We start from the raw sequence: 20067 nt of genomic DNA on the forward strand, positions 1-20067 counted from the left end.
CTCAGGACAAAGAGGCGGAAACCTGTGCTGCGCCTCGTGGCTGATGGTTTCCAACACCCAACGTAGAGGCTGGGGTGAGCGGTGCCGGGTTTCCATGTGGGCCTCAGGTTCAGACTGCATTTGGCAGAGTGGGTGTCTTTGTTCCAGTATCCAGTGACCGACACCACCTTTCTGATAAAAGTTGGTGGCACATGCCTCAGCTGCTGGGATGGACTGCAGTCCTGCCCCCAAATCTAAGCCACTGAGGTCCTCACCACCTTGTCACCTACTTTAGGAGGCTGGACGGATGTGCACGTTAAACCTGCCTACGCTTCACTTCATTAAAGAGGCCCCCCACTTTGTTTGAATAAGCTGGACTTGCCTCCTGGACACCCCCCACCCACTGAGGCAGGGTATCTGGGAAGCGGCTGGCTGCGAGATCACTCCCCAAGACATCAAGGCCCTGGGGGCCAGGCTGGATATGAATGAACCCCCTCCCCACTCACCATGGGCTTTCTGTGCTCACTCTCGGAGCAAAGGTGGGAACATTCCCGATCACTCCCAAGGCAAACAAAGAGCTGGGAATCAGGCATTGGTCCCCCCAGTACTTACTGAGCACCTACTGTGTGTCACGCTCTGTTTGGGGCCATGGAGGACACAGCAGTGAACAAGATGCTGACGGTCCCTGCCCTCATGAACTGGCATCCTAGCGGAGGAGACACAGCCACCAGCTGAACTATGTGCGGCAGCAGCAGGTGGATGGAGAAGTGTCCTTAAGGCCAGAAGCTGGGTGAGAGGTGAGCTTTAGGCCAGTAGACAGGGAGGTGATGGTTAATAGAAACCCACACACACTCAGGGTACGAACTTTACAGTTCTAGGGCTGAGATGTGCTCAGTCCAAGACAATGGCATGTGCAAAGGTCCCCAGGCACGAGCAAGCTAGGCGTGGCCTGTTCGGGTGATGGGTGCACAAAAATCTCAGAAATCACCACTAAAGAACTTATGCATGTAGCCAAATGCCTTGAGGAGCCACAAAGAGGCAGGGACCACCGGAGGGGCCGGGACAGCTGGGAGAGGCCAGGTCAGTGACTTCTAGGTGAAGCTGAGGCCAAAACTTAAAATTCCATTTGGTCTTTTAAAAACTACTTGTGACTGTTCTATTTTTATTTTTTAAAAGGCATCATGAGCTTCCATTCCACCCTCCCCAAATTAGAAACTCAAATGAGAGACTTGAGTGAGGAGGGTGCCTGTGCGGGACGCAGAAGGTGGCCGTTTTGCATTAGTGTAGGGTGTGTCTCCATGCGGGCGGGGACCTGTCTCCTGCACGGCCCAGGACAGCGGAGCCTGCCCACTGGGCCTGGTGGCAGAGGGGATTGTCTGTCAGCTGCATTCAGCCCACACTTTTTTCAAATTTATTTGTTAATGTTTTATTTCCATAGGTTTTGGGGGAACAGGTGGTATTTGGTGACATGAGGAAGCTCTTTAGTGGTGATCTGTGAGATTGTGGTGCACCCACCACCCAAGCAGTATACACTGAACCCAATTTGTCATCTTTTATCCCTCATCCTCTTCCCACCCTTTCCCTTGAGTCCCCAAAGTCCATTGTATCATTCTTATGCCTTTGCATCCTCATAGCTGAGCTCCCACTTACAAGCGAGAAATATAGTATTTGGTTTTCCATTCCTGAGTTACTTCGCTTAGAATAATGGTCTCCAATTCCGTCCAGGTTGCTGCAAATGCCATGATTTCATTCCTTTTTACGGCTGAGTAGTATTCCATGGCGTATATATACCACAGTTTCTTTATCCACTCTTTGATTGATGGGCACTTGTCAGCCCACAGATGTTTAAAGCTGGGTGGGTGAGGGACACAGCTGAGCAGGACAGACGCTGTCTCTGCTGCCTTTGAGCTCTCAGGGCCTGGACTGTCACCACAGATTGAGCAAAAACCCATCGCCCTTCTTCTCCTCCCTGCCCTGACTGGCACAGCTGTGGGCATTTAGGGGTTGGCATCATGGAGGAGTGAGGATGGCTTTGAGGTAGACCTAGCTCCCTAAGTGAATATGGACAGTGTGGAGAAGTAGCCCCGTGCCATCTTACTGCACTCAGGGAGGCCGAAAGTGGCATTTGGGATCGTACATTGTGTTCTCTGGGGTGCATGTTCAAATGAACAGCCCCCCTGTGGCAGGCAAAGGACTCAGCCCGTTATGGGGCAATGGCAGGTGGTGACAGATCTGAGCTGTTGCCGCCTCCCAGATGCAGAGACGGGGCTTCTGGCCCTGGACTGCACCCACAGCTGGTGCCCTGGGCTCTGTCACCTTCAGGGCTCCCTCCCTCCACCCAGCCTCTCCCAGTCCGTTTATGCAATGGGTGGATTTCTGAAGAGCATACGTGAGAGCTTCCCTAAGGAAGACGTGCTGGATCCCTAGACCCACATTCCAAGAGAAGCCATCCCTGAGAACTCCCCCGGGGGCCCAGCTCTTGGAGGCCACCTGTGGTCTCAGCCATCCCTTTGGACTTTGGCTGGGACCCTTGGGACGCTTGGATTTTCTCATGTCTGCTTCTTGTCTGTGATGGTGAAACTGAGAATGAGAGAGGAGAGGGAAGGGAGCTAGGGAGGTAGTGCTGGGGTTGGGAAGGATGGATGGATGGATGGATGGATGGATGGATGGATGGATAGATGGATGGGTGGGTGTGTGGTGGATGGATGGATGGATGGACAGAAGAATGGATGGATGGATGGATGGATGGATGGACAGAAGAATGGATGGATGAATGGATGGATGGATGGATGGATGGATGGATGGTGGATGGATGGATGGATAGAAGAATGGGTGAATGGATGGATGGATGGATGGATGGGCAAATAGACAGAGGATGGATGGATGGGCAGAAGGATGGATGGATGGATGGATGGTGGATGGATGGATGGATGGATGGATAGAAGAATGGGTGGATGGATGGATGGATGGATGGATGGGCAAACAGAAGGATGGACGGATGGGCAGAAGGGTGGATGGATGGGTGGATGGATGGATGGGTGGATGGATGGATGGATGGATGGATAGAAGAATGGGTGAATGGATGGATGGGTGGATGGATGGATGGGTGGGTGGATGGATGGATGGATGGATGGATGGATGGATGGATGGAGCTAGTTGGCTCCTGTGTGAAAGCTCATGGTTCAGTGAACTGGGCCATAGTCTCTGTGGATGGCCCTGTGTTGCCCAGGCTGTGCCTCCCTGTGAGTCCCTGCCCAGCCAGGCCCAGACTCCAGGTCTGGCAGGCCGTCACTGTGAGGCACTGAGCTCTCGACAACAGAGCGGCTATCTTTCCTCGCCGGCCTGTGGGCTGTGGCCTGTGCAGCAGCCAGGAAGGTGGGGAGCTCTGAAGAGCCCCTGTGTACTTTGACTTCCAGCCAGCGAGTGTTCATCCCCGCTCCAGCAGCTCCCGGGGAAGGCTCCTGGGGGGAGCGGGTGCGGCCTGGTGGGCCCTTGGCAAGTGTCCACAGGACCCAACACCCTCCAGGGCCTGTCCTGCCCCCCACACCGTCCTGCTGCCCAGGAGCCTGGGAGTAAGCCCAGCCTCTCCAGGCTACAGCAGGCTTGCCCCGGACCCTGGAAGGAGCTGGGAACCTGGGCCTGGGCCAGCTCTGTCGTCCCTCCCGGGGGGAGGGAAGCATGGCATCTGGGTGACCCTCCTGTCTGCCTGAGACACACTCGTTCTCCCCTGTCCCGACATCCCAGAGCCTCGAGGCGGATGCTGAGCCCCCCAGGAAACCGCCAGCCTGTGTCTTGGGCATCCCCGATGGTCCCCCACCCCGACGGCACAGCCTCGTTTCACAGATGAGCAAACTGAGGGCAGTCAAGGGTATCTCACCGGATTCTGTCTAGACCAGAACAGGAGCCCAGGCCTGTGGGAGGGCGCTGCAGCCTGACAGACGGCTGGCGGTGGGGGTGGGGAGCGTGCCTGTCTGGGGGCTTCCTGTGCTCAAGGTGGCCGCATGGCCAGGGCAGGTGAGCAATGACAGGTCCCCGTGTGCGTGTGCTGGACCCCTTCCCTGGCCCTCCCCTGCCCTGCCAGCCCCCGTGGGACTGTGTGACCCAGTCTTCGGGAGTATCTCGCTCCCGCGTGGCTGAAAAGTCGGATTTCAGGGCCGCAGCCTGCCTTCTTGGACGCGAGAGGCACTTCCCTTGCCCACTCCCCAGGCTGGCTGGAGTCCGCGGGGCGCCACGACCGTTCGATGTTCAAATAGCCCTGCAGCCAGAAAGCCGAAGCTCCGAGCCTCAGGATGAACTGGTGGCTGCCACCATCTTCCCTTGGTGTCTGGCCCTGCAGCTCCGCGGGAGTGTCCTGGGCCTTGGCGGGGACTTCCCGAGCCGTCTCACCGCCCAGGCCTGCCGGACGCCAGCCCGTATCGGTCTGGGCTTTCACGGCTTCTGCTGTCTCCTGCGCAGCGCTTCCAGCTTGGGTGGATTTTAGGTGTTTTTTCAGCGGGACCCTTTGGCAAATGGTGCCCGGAGCTCTGGCTTCCAGGGCAGGCCTGTGAATTAGGCCTCGTCCGCTGCTGGCAGCCAGGTGGGGAGCGGGACCCGGCGGAAGGGGGCTGCCTTTGTCGGCGCCCACGCTCCAGGTGTGGCGGTATCCGGAGGGTTTGGCAGTGTCTTCATTCTGGGTGGACCCAAGAGAGATGCTGGGGCGGGGGCTCTGCCACAGCACAAAGGCTTTGCCTCTGAAATAAGCCCTCCCTGCTCGATGGGTGAGGAGTTAGCCTTTCTTGGCAGCACGTGGGTGGGTAACGCCAGCAGCAGGCTGCCTCTCTCTCGCTCCAGCCCTTCCACCTGTCTGGACAGAAGAAACACCTCCCAAACCTTAGTGCCCGTGTTTATGTCCCCTTCCACATGGTGTCGTTCTCTCTCCTCCCCTGTGGCTGCACGTCACCCCCTCTTGCGGGAGAAGAGTCCTGGGGGTTCCTGTGCCTCATCTCACTCCCACCGGGCCCAGCACACAGTAGGTGCTCAGCAAACAAACACCTGCATGCACTTGGGAAAATGCCGAGCTTCAGATAACGTCTTTTGGGGAGTGTGTATTATTTCTAGAAACAGGGAGTCATATAGAGTCTTGCAGCTGGGGCCAGTGTTGGCTGAACGGTGAGCCATAGAAGATGATGATGGGCCAGTCTTGTCACTGCCTTGTTTTTGTGAAGTGACTGTCCTGAAATGATGCTTGCTTGCTTCTGAAAGTAAGGAGAAGTGTTGTTTTAGGTTAGAAGGGTGTGAGCTATACCTCTGTCCAGGGAGGCGCCTCCACCCCAGACCTTCATGGGAAAGGAGGATCCCCCCTGCGGGCCCACTGGCACCCAGTGCCACCCCTGGGCTGGGTGCTGTTCCACGTGGCTGCCGGCTCTGACTCAGCCGCACCGAAGCCTGGGAGGCGGGTCCTCCTATCGCCCCACTTCAGAGATGCGGAGGCTGTGGTGGCCCAGAGACGGGAAGTCATTGGCCTAAGTCACGCAGCTTAGTAGTCTCTTATGGCTGCTGCAGCCAATTACCAAACACAGAGTGGCTTCAAACTGCACGAATTTGTTATCATATTCCAGCTCTGGAGGTCAGGAGTCCCAGAATCAAATAGTCGGCAGGGCTGGTTCCTTCTGGAGGCTCAGAAAGAGTCCGTTCCTGTGCCTGTTCTGGCTCCTAGAGGGGCCCATGCTCCTTGGCTTGCGGCCCCTTCCTCCTCATCAAAGCCAGCAGTGCAGCATCTTCCGGCCTCTCTCTGCCTCTGACCCCCTGGAACGCTGTGATGACATCGGGCCCACCTGGATGACCCAGGACCATATCCCATCTCAGAATCCGTAATCACATCTGCAAAGTCCCTTCTGCAGATATTCCCAGGTCCTGGGGATTAAGGTGTGGACAGCTTTGGGGGCCATTGTTCAGCATGCCACACCCAGGAAGGGAGCAGCTGCCTCTCTTTTGGGCCACTCACTCCATGTCAATGCCAGGAAGAGATGGGGCCACCTCAAGGCCAGCTGCTGGGGGCTTTGAGGAACCTCCTGCTTCTCCAGTCCTCGATCCTCTCCGTGTGGTCCTCAGCCCTTGTTCTGGGGTGACCTTGATTAGCAGGGATGGGGCTGCTGGTGGTTTGTCCACAGGCTGCTGCCAGACTTGAAGACAGGCGTGGGCCCATACCAGGGGCTCTCTGGGTTGGGGCAGGGGCTGCTTTGCAGGTGTGGGGTCTCCCCTCCCCATAGTGCAGGGGCGGAGAGGTGCCAGGCCCTGGGCTGAGGTGATAAGGACTCCAGCCTTAGGGAGCTGCTTCTCTGGGGGTGACAGACATGCAAAGGGGTTATTGCGATGGAGGCCAGTAGATGGGTGCTCCCGTGTCCCCACAGAGGATGCCCCTAAGACTTGGAGCGGACACTGAGTTGGCTCTCACCAGCCCAAGAGAGAAGGAGCCAGTGCAGCAGGGAGCAGCAGGAGCACAGAGGCAGCCTAGAGTCACAGACAAGGGGCCGAGAGGGAAAGGGGCAGAGGCCCGAGTGGGAAGCCTTGAGCCTGTGTTGGGGGAGCCTGGAGCTGAGGGGGCAGTGATGAGACAGGCCCCTGGGCATGCAAGGCAGTGGAGGAGCGAGGGTGAGGGCCTGGGCCCTGGAGCCGCACCACCAGCGTTCCAGCCCTGATCTGCCTCTTCCAGCTGTGTGGCCTTGCGCAAATGGCTTAGCCACTCGGGGCCTCGGTTTCCACATCTGGAAAATGGGGGTGCTGCCAGCAGCTGCATGCTGGGCTTTTTATAAGGATCAGGTGAGTAAGGATATGTGGCGAGTGCCCAGAATGGTGCCCGGCACAGTGAGAGCGCAAAAAGCTCTCCATCCTCATTGTCCAGGCAGGTATGGGGGCGGCGGGGAGGGGGACAGATGTAGGAGATATCAAGCCAGGTCCCGGCAGGACTTGGCTCTGAGTTCACAGTTCCCACCCAGCCCAATGTCCGCCCTCCACTCCCTCTGCCCGAGGCCGGTGTGCTTGTGGTCACCATGGTTGCAGGCTTGGCCTTCTGCGGCCCAGGCATGAGCACCAGCCTGGAGGAATAGGGTCCCCACCGCCTGCTGTCCCCCGTGGGAGCCAGCTATCCCCTCTTCAGCCAAGAACAAAGCACTGAGCATCACCACGCACTAGACACTGGGGTGTAGGGGATGGAGACCGTGCCTCCCCATCCGCGGGGGCATCGTGATCTGGGTAGGGCCAGAGAGCAGGGAGAGGGCCGCAAACCTAGAAATAAATGCGTAAGCAAAACCCACTAAGTGCCGTGTCCCAGTGATGGGGGTCAGCGAGGTGTCATGGCTGCTGTGCACAGTGCCCCACTGCCTCAGTCCCCAGTGGCCGTGAACCCCGGCTGCCCACAGCTTGCAGCTGTCCCCTTTCCTAGAGAGCTGTCTTTGGGGGGAAGGGAGCTTCTTCCCCCAGGTGACTCCCACCCCCACAAGTGGGGCAGCCAGTGGCCAGCAGCCCACTCTCCCAGCTGGGACCAGTGCTGGGGCAGTCACATTCCTGCACCCCTGGTGTGACGGGGCCAGGCTGGTCACAACTCTGCCCCCACCTTGCCTGGCTGACACCTGCTTAGCCCCTCTCTTCCATTCCCCTGGGAGGACTCCCCTGATAAACTGGTTTCACAAGACTTCCCATCCCCAGTCCCTGACCAAGATGGGAGGAGGCCAGGCTGGGGACCCATGGGTGGTCTCAGCCAGCCCCGGTGCCTTCATGGAGGGCTGGGAGGTGCAGGCCCCAGGGTTCGGTCCTGTCTTGATTTTTAGCATGTGGCCTTTTTGTGAGATCTTCCTAGAGCCGCTGTAAAAAAAAAAAAAACTGCCATAAACTGGGTGGTTTGAGACAATAGAACTCTATTGTCGCACAGTTCTGGAGGCCAGAGTTCCAATCGAGTTGTGGACAGGGCCACACTGCCTCAGAGGGCCCCAGGGGAGGCTCCTTCCTGCCTCTCTGGCTTCTGGTGGCTCCAGATGCTCCTTGGCTTATGGCTGTGCCCCTGCCATCCCTGCCTCCACATCGTCTCTGTGCATCTGTGTCCACTCTTTTTTTTTTTTTTTTTTTTTGAGACAGAGTCTCACTCTGTTGCCCAGGCTGGAGTGCAGTGGTGCGATCTCGGCTCACAGCGACCTCTGCCTCCTGGGTTTGAGTGATTCTCCTGCCTCAGCCTCCCTAGTAGCTGGGATTACAGGTGTGCGCCACCACGCCTGGCTAATTTTTGTATTTTTAGTAGAGACGGGGTTTCACCATGTTGGCCAGGCTAGTCTCAAACTCCTGACCTCAAGTGACCCACCCACCTCGGCCTCCCAAAGTGCTAAGATTACAGGCGTAAGCCACCGCCTCTGGCCTGTGTCTACTCTTCTTGTAGGGACACGAGTCATTGGCTTTAGGGCCCACCCTCCTCTGAGATGACCTCATCTCAGGAGCCTCAATTCCACCTGCAAAGGTCCTATTCCAGATAAGATCCTGTCCACAGGGTCTGCGCGGACATGGGCTTTGGGGGAGGACCCTGTTCTACCCACACTGCCCTTGTCCTTGGAAAGCCACCTCTGGCTGCATTTTTGGTGTCCATGCCTTGACCCTCACTGCTTCTCTCAAGGACCTCTGTGGGTCCATCTCGTCTTGGTCACACTGGGCCATGCCCCACCTCCCAGGGAGAGGGTCTGCAGGTTTCAGACCAGACTCACCTCCCTTGGGTCCCTGCCTCCACTCCAGGCACCTTCATCCCTCCCCATTTTGACACAGGCAGACAGAGCCAGGGGCAAACCCAGGACCTGCCCAGACAGCAGCCTGAGTGGCTCTGGGGGGAGCAAAGCCATTGATGGGGACATCTTGGGGCCTCTTCTTTGAGGGCCTCTGCACACAGCATGCAGTGGTCATTTGGGGCGGGGGCTGGCCTGCCGGCTGGAACCTCACCCACAACCTGCATCCCGCCAGGGCGGCCTGTGCAGGGTGCTTGCTGTGACAGTGAGCGTGTTTTGGATCTGCCCCGGCCAGTGGGACAGCTGCCAGCGTGTGGTGGGTGTGAATGAGGAATGGCGTTTTTCAACCTACTGAATTGTAATGAATTTAAGTTGAATAGCCCCATGCAGCTAGTGGCCTCTGTATTAGAAGCCCTAGAACAGGGTCCCAGGGCATGGCCTGCATGCCAGGGGGAGGCAGGGCTGAGGGCGTGCGGGTGTCCTGGGTGCTGTTGGTGGCTGTATGGCCCTGGCGCCCAATGGGGGCACTCCAGGACTTGTGGGCCCTGGGGCCACAGTGGACTCTGCTTCACCCCTCAATCACATCCCGAGTGGCACTGCACAGGGAAGCCCTCCCTGATTACCTGGTGGTCAAACCCTTCTTGTGCCCTCATCACCCTGATGATCACAGCCCTCCGACAGTTGGAATCTTAGTCCACTGGTGGGACATTGGTGAGAGTAGTGGGGGATTCAGGCAGCAAGCTCCGATGAGGCGAGGAGACCCTCTCTGTTTACCACTGTAGCAACAGTAGAGAGCGCAGTGCCAGCACACAGTAGGTGTGCAGTGGGTGAGCCGAATGAAAGACGTTCTGCCGTGGCCGCGAGCATCTCTTCGCATCTGCACTCATGCTTTCTCCAAAGCTGTGCTATTCATACGCTCCGGGTCTATTATTCATAACCTCGGTGATGAACAAGCTATCTGGAAAATAGGCGGGTTATTTAAAGCCCTGCCCTTCACCTCCCTGAGCCCTTGGTGCAGGCACGTGTAGTTCCAGCAGAGGCCCTAGGGAGTGGCCTTGCCAGGCCCCCTGCTATCCCAGCATAGGCTAGTCAGGCGGGGGGATGCCTCGTAACAAACATCCCCAATCTCAATGGCATCGAAGAGCAAGGGCCTCTTTCTGGCTCTCACTATGTGCTCCTCACGGGTTGGCCGTGACTTGAGTATTGCAGCAACACCTCAAGGAGAACATCTAGGGCTGCCTTAAAAGGCTTTAGGGGCCAGGCGCGGTGGCTCATGCCTGCAGTTCCAGCTCTTTGGGAGGCCAAGGTAGGAGGATCACCTGAGCCCAGGAATTTGAGATCAGCCTGGGCAACAGAGTGAGATCCTGTCTCTGCAAAAATTGTTTTTTAAATTGGCTGGGGCGTGGTGGCATGCACCTGTAGTGCCAGCTATGTGGGAGGCTGGGGTGGAAGGATTGCTTGAACCCAGGAGTTCGAGGCTGCAGTGAGCCATGATTGCACCACTGCACTCTAGCCTGGGTGACAGAGAGAGACCCTGTCTAAAAAGAAAAAAAAAAAAGGCTTTAGAACCAGAGCCTCCTGGCCCTGCCCTGAGTGAAATCTCTACTTCAAGATGCTCACTTTGCTGGGCTGGCCCTGAAGGACCCCCAAGTACAGATGGACGGGGTTTTCCTGGGTTGGTGGAAGAGGGAAAGGCCTGTGAGGCTGAGTCTGGAGGTGGACTGTAGGATGGGGTGGGGGTCCTTAGGCGGCTTTCTGTGAGGAGCAGGATGGGGTGGGGGTCCTTAGGCACTTCCTGTGAGGAGCACTGGGCAGGGGCATGTCTGTGATGGTCTTTGCTTCCACAGGGAGTGGAATTTGGGGACAGACTTTAAAACAGACCAGAGAAAGAACTTCCCAGCGTGGAGCTGTGGGGTGGATTTGGGAGGGGAACAGAGAGTGCTTTGTGTCTGTCTGAAGGGGCTCTTTCTGAAGGGGCTGTGGATGGCTTCTGTTCCCATAGAACTCTCTTTCCCCACCTTGCCAAGACTCTTCCAGCTGCAAGCAACAGAAAGGCAGCTCAAATGGTCTGAAGCCTCAAAATGGATTTGCTGGTGCTCACAACTGAGGGACAGTTTCAGGTGTGGCTTGATCCAGGCATTTGAACAATGTTGGAAAGACTCGATCTTTCACATCTTTGACTCCTGCTCTCCTCAGCGTAGCTCCATTTCCACTGGTTTCCAACCCCCCTACATTCTTAGCTCCCACAGCGGGGGCTGTCTCCACAGCTCTGGAGGAGAACCTGGGTAGGGCTTTCATTGGCCCAGTGTGGGTTACACGCCCATGTCCAATCCAGTCCTTGTCCTCAGGAGATGTGGTGCCATTTCTAGAAGATGTGGATGCTGGGTAGGCCCACCCTGCCCTCCTGCAGACATCTGCCATTCTGATCAGCTTCCTGTGCCCCTCTACAGGCCTGGCCAGCTCCCACCTGTGTGTTCCTCCCTGGCAGGTGTGCCACAGACACAGGTGTGGTGGGGTCTCTACCCCTCTGGAGGTTACCCGAGCCTTGGGTGGCACCAAGAAGGGCTGAGAACCCTTTCTCCAGGCCGAGTGTGGTTTCAGCCCCGCAAAGAGCACAGAGGGATCCCAGTTCTCCAGGGCTCTGAGCCGGGCTCCGGGGTGGGCGTGGCCTGGAGGTTGCGGTGAGAGGCCATGACCACACCCCTTGTTGGGAACTGGGAGCTGGGGGGCAGGCTGGTGGTGGAGAGCTGGGCAGACCCCTGAATGCCTGGATCCCACGGAGGGGGGCTGGGGTGGGCTTCCTGATGGGCCCCACAAAGCAGCTTCCAGACCAAGCCAGGGCCAGAGGGTGTCAGGTGGTCCTGTGTACCCAGCAGGGAGCTGAGACCACTGCGACAAGGGGCTGCATAACCCCGCGTTCCTGGCTCTCCCCACAGCCCCCCTCCCAACTCCCAAATCCCCCGGCGTCGGAGATGAGGCCCCGGATGCTGCCAGTGTTCTTTGGGGAGAGCATCAAGGTGAACCCGGAACCCACGCATGAGATCCGGTGAGTGGGCCGCCCGGCTCTGTGCGGGAGGAGGGGGCGGGGGGTTGGGTGCTGGTCCTGACTCTCTTGTGGGATGGGGGTGGGGACTAGGCCAAGCTGGGGGCTCAGGAGGCTCCCGACCCTCGAGGCAGCCCCTCTGGATGCTGCCCCCTGGGGAGGATGGCCGTATCTTAGCCACAGACAAAACTGATTTTAAAAGACTCTGACACCAAGGGACCCTCTGTATCCACCCCGTGCCCCCACCCCAGGCCTATTCAGCCATGTCCCATTTCACCATTTACCTTCTCCTCCAACAGGCTTTTATTTTAAATCCAACCTCTCAGAAAAAATGGGAAATTATAAACATAACCACTTGTGCACCCTAACTCTCCTTCCCTTCTCCTGCCAGATTTTTTTTTTTTTTTTTTTTGACGGGATCTCACTGTGTCACCCAGGCTGAAGTGCAGTGGTGGGATCATGGCTCACTGCAGCCTCAACTTCCTGGGCTTAAGCAGTCCTCCTACCTCAGCCTCCCGAGCAGCTGAGACTACAGGTGTGCACCCCCATGCCCAGCTAATTTTTGTATTTTTTGCAGAGATGGGGTCTCACTATGTTGCCCAGACTGGTCTCCAGCTCCTGGGCTCAAGTGATCCTCCTGCCTCAGCCTGCTAGAATGCTGGGATTACAGGTGTGAGTCACCGCACCCAGCCCCTGGCAGATTGTTAGGTATTCACAACCTAACCATTTAGGCAACTCAGGACTGCTTTCCACTCTGTTGTCCAAGTATTAGGGGGACACTGAGCTGCTCCATGTTCTTTGTGACTGTAATGTAGGTTCTTGAGGCCACCTATGAGCTATTGCACTGTAAGTACATTGGGTGCCCTCCCATGCATATAACATCTTAGGTGGCATCCGAATTGAATTAAGGTGCCCCTGCTTGGGAACATCCCACATCGATTTGCCCTCCTCTGAAGCTGCTGGGGCTCAGGCTTCTCAAGGATGGAGTGTGGGATCCGTGAGTCTTGCCCACATATCTGTGGGGCTCTTTTCATCCGCTCGTCCCTGTCGAGTGGGGCCAGCCAAGCGTCTGAGACCTACGGCCTGCTGCCCCCGCCAGCCAGGCAATGGTCCCCGCCAGCCAGGCAATGGTCCCAGGAGACAAATGGGTCCACTTCTAAGTTATTTTTCAACCCCCAAACAGCCTTCATCATCTAGTTTTTAAAATGCAAAAGCCAAAATTAGATCACCAGAAGGCCAGCAAGGGTGGAGGACGGATGCCTTGACCCTCGGGACCTCTGATCCCTTCACAAGTCTTTTGTGATCACCTCTGGGGATTCCGTGGGGAGTGAGATGGGGAGGATTCTCTTCCTCCCAGAGCTTCCAGTTTGATTTCCTAACGCTCTGGACGTGGAACTGGGGGATACTAGTCGGCCACTCCTCCAGGGGTGTTGAAGGGACTTTTTGGAAAACGTATTTTGATACAATTTCAAACTTTTTTAAAGGTTGCATGTGCCTCTCAAACAGGTTCACTGGTTGTTTATATCTTGCCCTATTTGAGAGGAAATTGGTGACATCCTGCCCTTTAGCCCCCAGATACTTCAGTGTGTCTCTTAAGAACAGGGACATCCTCTTCCATGACAGCAGCATAGTTGTCAACGTCAGGGAAGTGTGCACGGTGACGCCAGCACCTAACCCACACGACACGGCTCAGTTTCACCCATCGTCCCGATCAGGTCCTTTCCTGGCTCACTTTTCTCCACAGTTCAGGATCCAGTTGAGGTCCTTCACTGCGTTTAGCTGTCTCGCCTCTTTAGTCTCTGTGAAGCCAAGACAGTCCCTCAGTCCTTCTTTGACCTTCTTGACCTTGACATTTCAGAGCAGCCCACACCCGTTAGGCTTCAGAGCATCTGCCCAGGGCCCTTTTGTGTCCATGCTGTGGGCAGGGAATCGGGCTGCCCCCCATCCTGGGCTCACTCTGCTTCCCTCCTGCCCTTTCCAGCTGCAACTCTGAGGTCAAGTACGCCTCGGAGAAGCATTTCCAGGACAAGGTCTTCTATGCGCCCGTGCCCACCGTCACAGCCTACAGCGAGACCATCGTGGCGGCGCCCAACTGCACGTGGCGCAACTACCGCAGCCAGCTGACCCTGGAGCCACGCCCGCGCGCCCTGCACTTCCGCAGCACCACCATCATCTTCCCCAAGCATGCCAGGAGCACTTTCCGGACCACCCTGCACTGCAGTCTGGGCCGGCCCAGCTGCTGGTTCACTGCCAGCGTGCAGCTGCAGCTGTGCCAGGACCCCGCCCCCAGCCTCCTGGGCCCTGCCACGCTCTGACGGGGCTGGGGCCGGCCTGGGGTGCTGGAGGAGCCGGGAGCCCTGGGGAGGAGCCGGGAGGATGGACACAATGAGCTTGGCCTGGCACTCGGGCAGGAGGCAGGAAGGGAGGCTGCCAGCCCAAGGACCCGTGTGGAAGGAGGCGGCTCCCAGCTGCCTGCCCTGACCTACAGGCTAGGTGATGGTCTCCTTGTTTTGGTGTCAAGGACTCAATAAAAGCATCTATTTTTTTTAGCACTTAAGCTGGCAAGGCAGTAGGGGCACGCACTGTTAGGTGGTGGCCACCTCCAGGGTCAGGGGAGAAGAATGGGTCCATAGCGGGCCCCTGACCAGAGAACAGCCCCAAGCAGTGCGAGGACAGAGGCATCCCAGCCTCAGCCGGTGGGCACAGCTGCCACTCTCTGAGAGCCCTGCCACCCCATGTGTCCCAGGCTGGTGGCCAAGGCCGTGTGTGAGGGAAGAGGGGTGCCTCTCTTCCCTGCTGCTAGCCTGGGGTGTTTCCAAAACAGCCTTTTCACACACATGCAGGTTGCACCGAGAGGTCTGGAGCTGTGGCTCAGCCACCTCTGATGGACGTTGAGCCAGGAGGTTGGGCGAAGGCCGGATGCTGATGCCAGGGCTGGAGTTGGTTATATTAGGGGCGGGGAAGGCCTAGAAATACTTCGAGCCATGGCCTTGCCAGTGTCCCGTGCCCTCCGGTGTCGAAGATTTGGGGCACTGCCCGTCGAAATGGAAAGGTTGGTGCTCAGCCTTTGGAGCCTCACCTGCAGGGCCTCCCCAGCTGACACCCATCCACGCACCGCCTCCAGGACTAGAACCCTTGATGTCAAAACCAAGTGCCCAGTGGAGGCGGTGAAGCTCTCGGAAATGCTGCCACCTGTGTGAGGCCGGGTCTGAACTCGAGGGAGTCAGAGCTCAGCTGTCAGTTTAAAGAGACACTGAGGGGAATGGGCTGCCGCCCTCAGCCTGCGTTCCTGTGCGCCATCGATTCCGCAATGACAGCACCTTACTCCTTCCTGCGGCAGGCTCACCCCTGCCCGTGGGATGTTGTGAGAGGAACATGAGCCAGACAAAGACTTGGCTCAGGGCTCCCTGGAACAAGCCAGGATGCACGGGGAGCTGGGGGAGTCCCCAGCCTGGGGCAGCCCAGCAAGCCGCTGAACAAACACCCTAGAAGCCGGCAGTGGGGCAGGGTGCTGAGGAGATGCCCCTCTGAACCTTCCTCCCCCCTCAGACCTGAATGCACCCCGCAGTTGGGGGTTGCCCCTAACCCATAAAAGGGGAGGGGAAGGTTCCCCGGGGCTTGAGCTCCCTCTGCAGAGGTGAGGAGGGGAGATTCCATTCACATCCAGGAGGGGCAAAATGACTGACATATTTTTATGTATCTATGCAGAGAGTGCATTTTCCCTCCAGAGATGCTTTCTGGTTAACAAAGGAATAACTTAAGAAATTGATTGATTATCTTAATAAACTGTACAAACCCAATGGGACTTCCTTTTCTGTCTGTGAGACCCTCAGCTCCCGCTGGGGTTGGGGAAGGGGAAGATGGGTCTCCAGGCCCCTTTTCCTGTGTGGCCATCACTTTTTTTCCACTCCGGAGCTTGTGCCCTAAGGAGCCAGCCTTGGCCCTGATCAAAGGAGCAAAGAAACACTTAGCCCCTACCCCTGTAGACAGCCTCAGGGTACACCAGCCTCACCCAAGAGCTAGTTAATAAATGCAGAGGCCTGGGACCTACCTAGGGACTGAGATCTTGGGGGCAGTTCCTTGGACGGGCCCGGGCATCTGCACTTTTGATGGTGTGCATGTCTTCAGCTCCATATCCTGGTCCTCCGCTCTGGCCAGCCCCTCAACCCACAGCATCCCTGGAGAAGAGCCTTGGCTGCCACTGCGGAGCAGGCGGCTGGGACGCACCTTACGATCTGTTTCTCTCCATCTCGCCCTTGGAGAGGCCCGTGGGGCTCCATGGAGATCGTGAGTGCGTTAAAGGGGACACTCAGCAGCCAGGGGACAGTGAGTCAGACTGGAAAATCAGGCTAGAATTTGCTCCGAGGCTCTGGAGTTGGTGGAGGCAGGGGATAAGGGAGTGTCTTTTGCCACAGAGACTGCTGGGGACAGGTCTTTCAAGGGGATGTGTCACAAGATTGCCATGGTCAGGACTGGTGGTAGCCTCTTGAGGTCCACACCCTGGTCTGGCAGTGGTTAAGCTAACCCTAGTGGGAATGCGATGCGTGCTAATTCAGAGCACTCCTTGGATTCCAGGCTCTGTAGGAAACATTGCATATGAAAGTTGCCTGCCATCCCTACCCGCTGACATGGATGCGACCGCGTCTCCACTTCACAGAGGAGAAAGTAAGGCGTAGAGGGGTTAAGTCATTTGCCGACGCTGGCAGGACGCAGCTGGTAGGAGGCAGAGCCAGGATCTGAAACCAAGATCAGGACACTCTAAACCACCGGCTGCCTGCTTTGATGGAGGACGGCCCCTAACAGGGAAGGAGGGATGGAAGCCAGAGAGGCTGAGTCCAACACAGGTTCACATCAACTCGAGGACGAATCTTGAGGCCTCCACTGGTCTACACGGACAGAAGCGCACCTCAAGACCTGAGCCCTGCTTTACTCATGGGATTCCCTACAGATGCCTGCTGGGGGTGGCATTCTTTGCACCTTCCTTAATCCATGCAAATTCAACTCCACAAGCCTGATTTTCAATCCCAACCTTGATCTCTCACCATCTCGAAGGGAAAATGGATAAGGCTTTCTGACACGTGCAATTATAGTGCCAATGAATTCAACAAACATGGAGGTTCCCCTGGGATCGGTCTTGCTCTGGAGCTCAGGTGGAGTCAGCTGAAACCGTTAGATCTCATGGCCTGCCAGACTCTTCCTGTCCCGTCCGGTTCCTCACTCCCCTTTCACAGGCATTACCGTGCAAAACCTCTTACCCTCCTAACTCCATCTCAGCCCGTTTCCTGGAGAACCCAGAGAACACGCCCGCCTCTGAGAGCCTGCAATTGGTGCACCTCCTGCGGTGGCTCTTCCACACAAATGGTTTTTGCCTTTACTGATGATGCTGGAGGCCCAGCCTGCCTGCTGGTCATGCAGGGGCCCAGGGAAGCCCAGCCAGGCAGAAGGCGGAAGGAGAGGGCAAGGGCAACCGCTCTGAGGCCCCCAAGTGCACATGCTTTTCCCGTGAAGCAGCTCATCTGTCCTAGGGGAACCCAGCAGACCTGGAGACAGGCAGAAAGAGGCACTGGTTCTGTCTGATCCTAGCCCTTGGGGACTTCCATCCCTGAAACAGAGACTGGCTGCTGTCCTCAACTGCCCAGCCTTCGCGTGCTGCTGGCTATAGCGCCTTTCCCCATCTCCCCTCAGCCCAGGCACACCAGATGTGCAAGATTCAATGTGCCATGCAAGACCCTGGTGATGTCCTCAGAGGGGCAACTGTCACCCACCAGGCCCCGGGGAGGGGAAACTGGCACAGGATGGGCTCCGTTGCTGGAAAAGGAACAGGTCACTTCACTTCCCTAAGCATCTGCAAAATGAGCGGAAGGTCTTTACCTCCCAGACCTAAAATGAGATTCAGCAGCCCCCTTCCTTGCCCTGCACACGGTGCTCCTTCCCTGCAAGTCCAGTGAACTCGACACTGGTCCCATCTCTTCCTTGCCAGAATGGGAACGAAAACCAGGGCCTGCATAGCACCCACACTGTGCCTGGCTCTGCTGGGAGCATGTCGTGTATTTAATCTGTTTCATCTTCACGATGGCCCTGCAAAGGGTGAGGAGAATCCTGCGAAGGAAGCGTGTGCCCCCGGCCTCCCTCCAGAGGAAGTGTCCGTGTGAGGACAGCTGGTGGCTTGCAGACCGCTGAGCCCTCTCGGCTTTCTAGAGAATCTGTAAACGACTGAATTTTCTTTGATGGCCCTCCTTAGCCTCTCAAGGACAGAATGGCCAGAGAACCCTTCCATCAGCGCCAGCTCCCCAGATTTGCAAATGAGCCACTGCTGCCGACCACCTGCAGCTTCTTCTCCCTCCCCACCTCTGCCATTGTCCCTTGCCTCTGGCCACTATCTGATTCCCATACAGGTGAGCAAACAGCGGCTATGTAAAAAAACAAACAAACAAACCAAACCAAAAAAAACCAATAGCTTTTAGGTAGCAGTCACTCCCCATAGCAATACCACTACCCCATTCGACAGACGCGGAAACTGAGCCATGGTGGGGTCGAATGACGGGGCCAGGACCAGGCAGCTGGCCGCGACACGCTGCCCTTGCATCGTGCTGATCCCCAAGCCCCCTGCCCCCTCTACCATGGTGTCTGTCCCCGACCCCCTCCCCAGGGCGAGGGGGCTGTGTCCTGGCCTCTCCACTCTGCCAGCCCCTTATCCTGGTCCCACACTAGGCTCCCAGGTCTAATTCTCCCGCACAATCCATCAGCACCCTTGCGAGACAAAACTGCCCTGATTTCAGAAAACCGGCAAGTTACCTTATTAAGTAATAGCTCACCACCCCAGACACTCCTGGGCCCCCACAGGGACTCGCGTCCAGCCCATGGTGGTGGGCTCCTGAGGGTCCCTGGCTGGGCCTCACCTCCCAGCCTTTGCCCACACAGGTTTTCTCCTCTCAGCCTATTCCCTTCCCTAGACCTGCCTCCTTCAGGAAGCCACTGCTCCAGTTTATCTGTGTCATCCCAGGAAAGCTTGTCCGGAGCCAACCCCAGGGGCTTTGGGACCAGTCTGTTGCTGCCCTCTCTCTGGGCAGCCGCTCTTGGGGCTGGTGGCCAGGCCTCCTTCTACAGAGACTTTTGTGCACTTACTGGAGATCTCCTGATCAGATGGAAGTGAAGGAGCCAGGTTCCAGGTGAGGGCCTAGCTCCAACCCTGGGCACCGTCCCTGCCATCCTAGTGAGGGTCGCCAACCACCCCCACCAGAAACCCCTGGGCTGCTTGTTGAAAACACAGATTCCTGGGCCCCACCCTGGACCTAGAGCATCAGACTGTCTAGGTGGACCCAGGAATCTGCATTTAACCAACTTCCCGATGTCCTAAGACATGGTGACATTTGCCACCAACTGTCCTTTACAGAGAGCTCTTTCTAGCTTTCTTTTGAGAACTAGATGCAGCGTCAGTTCACAACACACTTGCCAGGGAGGTTCAGAGCCAAAGGCAGGGTCAGGAGGGGAAAGACAAGAGCTCTGCCCCTCGAGGGCTCTGTTGGGTTTGAGACAAGGATTGCACTATGTTATCAGAGACCCAGAGGGGAGAGAAGATAGGCCAGGGTAGTGGGCTCTTCAAGGAAGTAATGCCCCAGCTGGGTTTTGAAGTGTGTATAGGAGTTTTCCAGGGAGATAGGGGTCAGGGGAACAGCATGAGTCTTCATTTTAAAGATGGAGCAATGAAAAAGCCACACAAGACACGGGTGGATGACATCTTTGGGAGTAGATGGGATGACCTCTTTCTTTGGGGGTAGATGGGATGACCTCTTTCTTTGGGGGTAGGTGGGATGACCTCTTTCTTTGGGGGTAGGTAGGATGACGTCTTTCTTTGGGGGTAGGTGGGACGACCTCTTTAGGGGTAGGTAGGATGACATCTTTCTTTGGGGATAGGTGGGACGACCTCTTTCTTTAGGGGTAAGTGGGATGACCTTTTTCTTTGGGGGTAGGTCAGATGACCTCTTTCTTTAGGGGTAGATGGGATGACCTCTTTCTTTGGGGGTAGATGGGATGACCTCTTTCTTTGGGGGTAGATGGGATGACCTCTTTCTTTAGGGGTAGATGGGATGACCTCTTTCTTTGGGGGTAGATGGGATGAACTCTTTCTTTGGGGGTAGGTCGGATGACCTCTTTAGGGGTAGATGGGATGACCTCTTTCTTTGGGGGCAGGTGGGATGACCTCTTTGAAGGCTGAGGACCAACTGGCTTGTAGCTGGGAGACAGAGTGGACCCTCTGAGGGCAGGAGGCTGAGAGCTTTCCATGCACCTGCAAACAACTGCCTGGGT

At 56.9% G+C, this 20067-nt stretch overlaps 1 protein-coding gene across 4 annotated transcripts in view; it reads left to right on the top strand.

Annotated features, from left to right (window-relative positions):
- LOC100602470 (refilin-A) overlaps positions 1-15560 on the top strand; it is a 346040-nt gene extending 330480 nt beyond the window's left edge. For 3 of the 4 annotated variants that reach the window (XM_030821631.1, XM_030821632.1, XM_003276249.4), the window contains 2 exons: positions 11654-11763; positions 13742-15560. In XM_030821631.1, coding sequence (XP_030677491.1) covers positions 11690-11763; positions 13742-14075 — 408 coding nt within the window. In that variant the 5' untranslated portion in view covers positions 11654-11689 and the 3' untranslated portion in view covers positions 14076-15560. Of the gene's footprint in view, positions 1-10934; positions 11223-11653; positions 11764-13741 lie in introns of those variants that run through there. The other variant, XM_030821630.1, reaches the window with a different exon arrangement.
- Positions 15561-20067: the final 4507 nt, after the last annotated feature.

Source organism: Nomascus leucogenys, chromosome 10 (assembly GCF_006542625.1).
Source record: "Nomascus leucogenys isolate Asia chromosome 10, Asia_NLE_v1, whole genome shotgun sequence".
Classification (NCBI taxonomy): Eukaryota; Metazoa; Chordata; class Mammalia; order Primates; family Hylobatidae; genus Nomascus; species Nomascus leucogenys.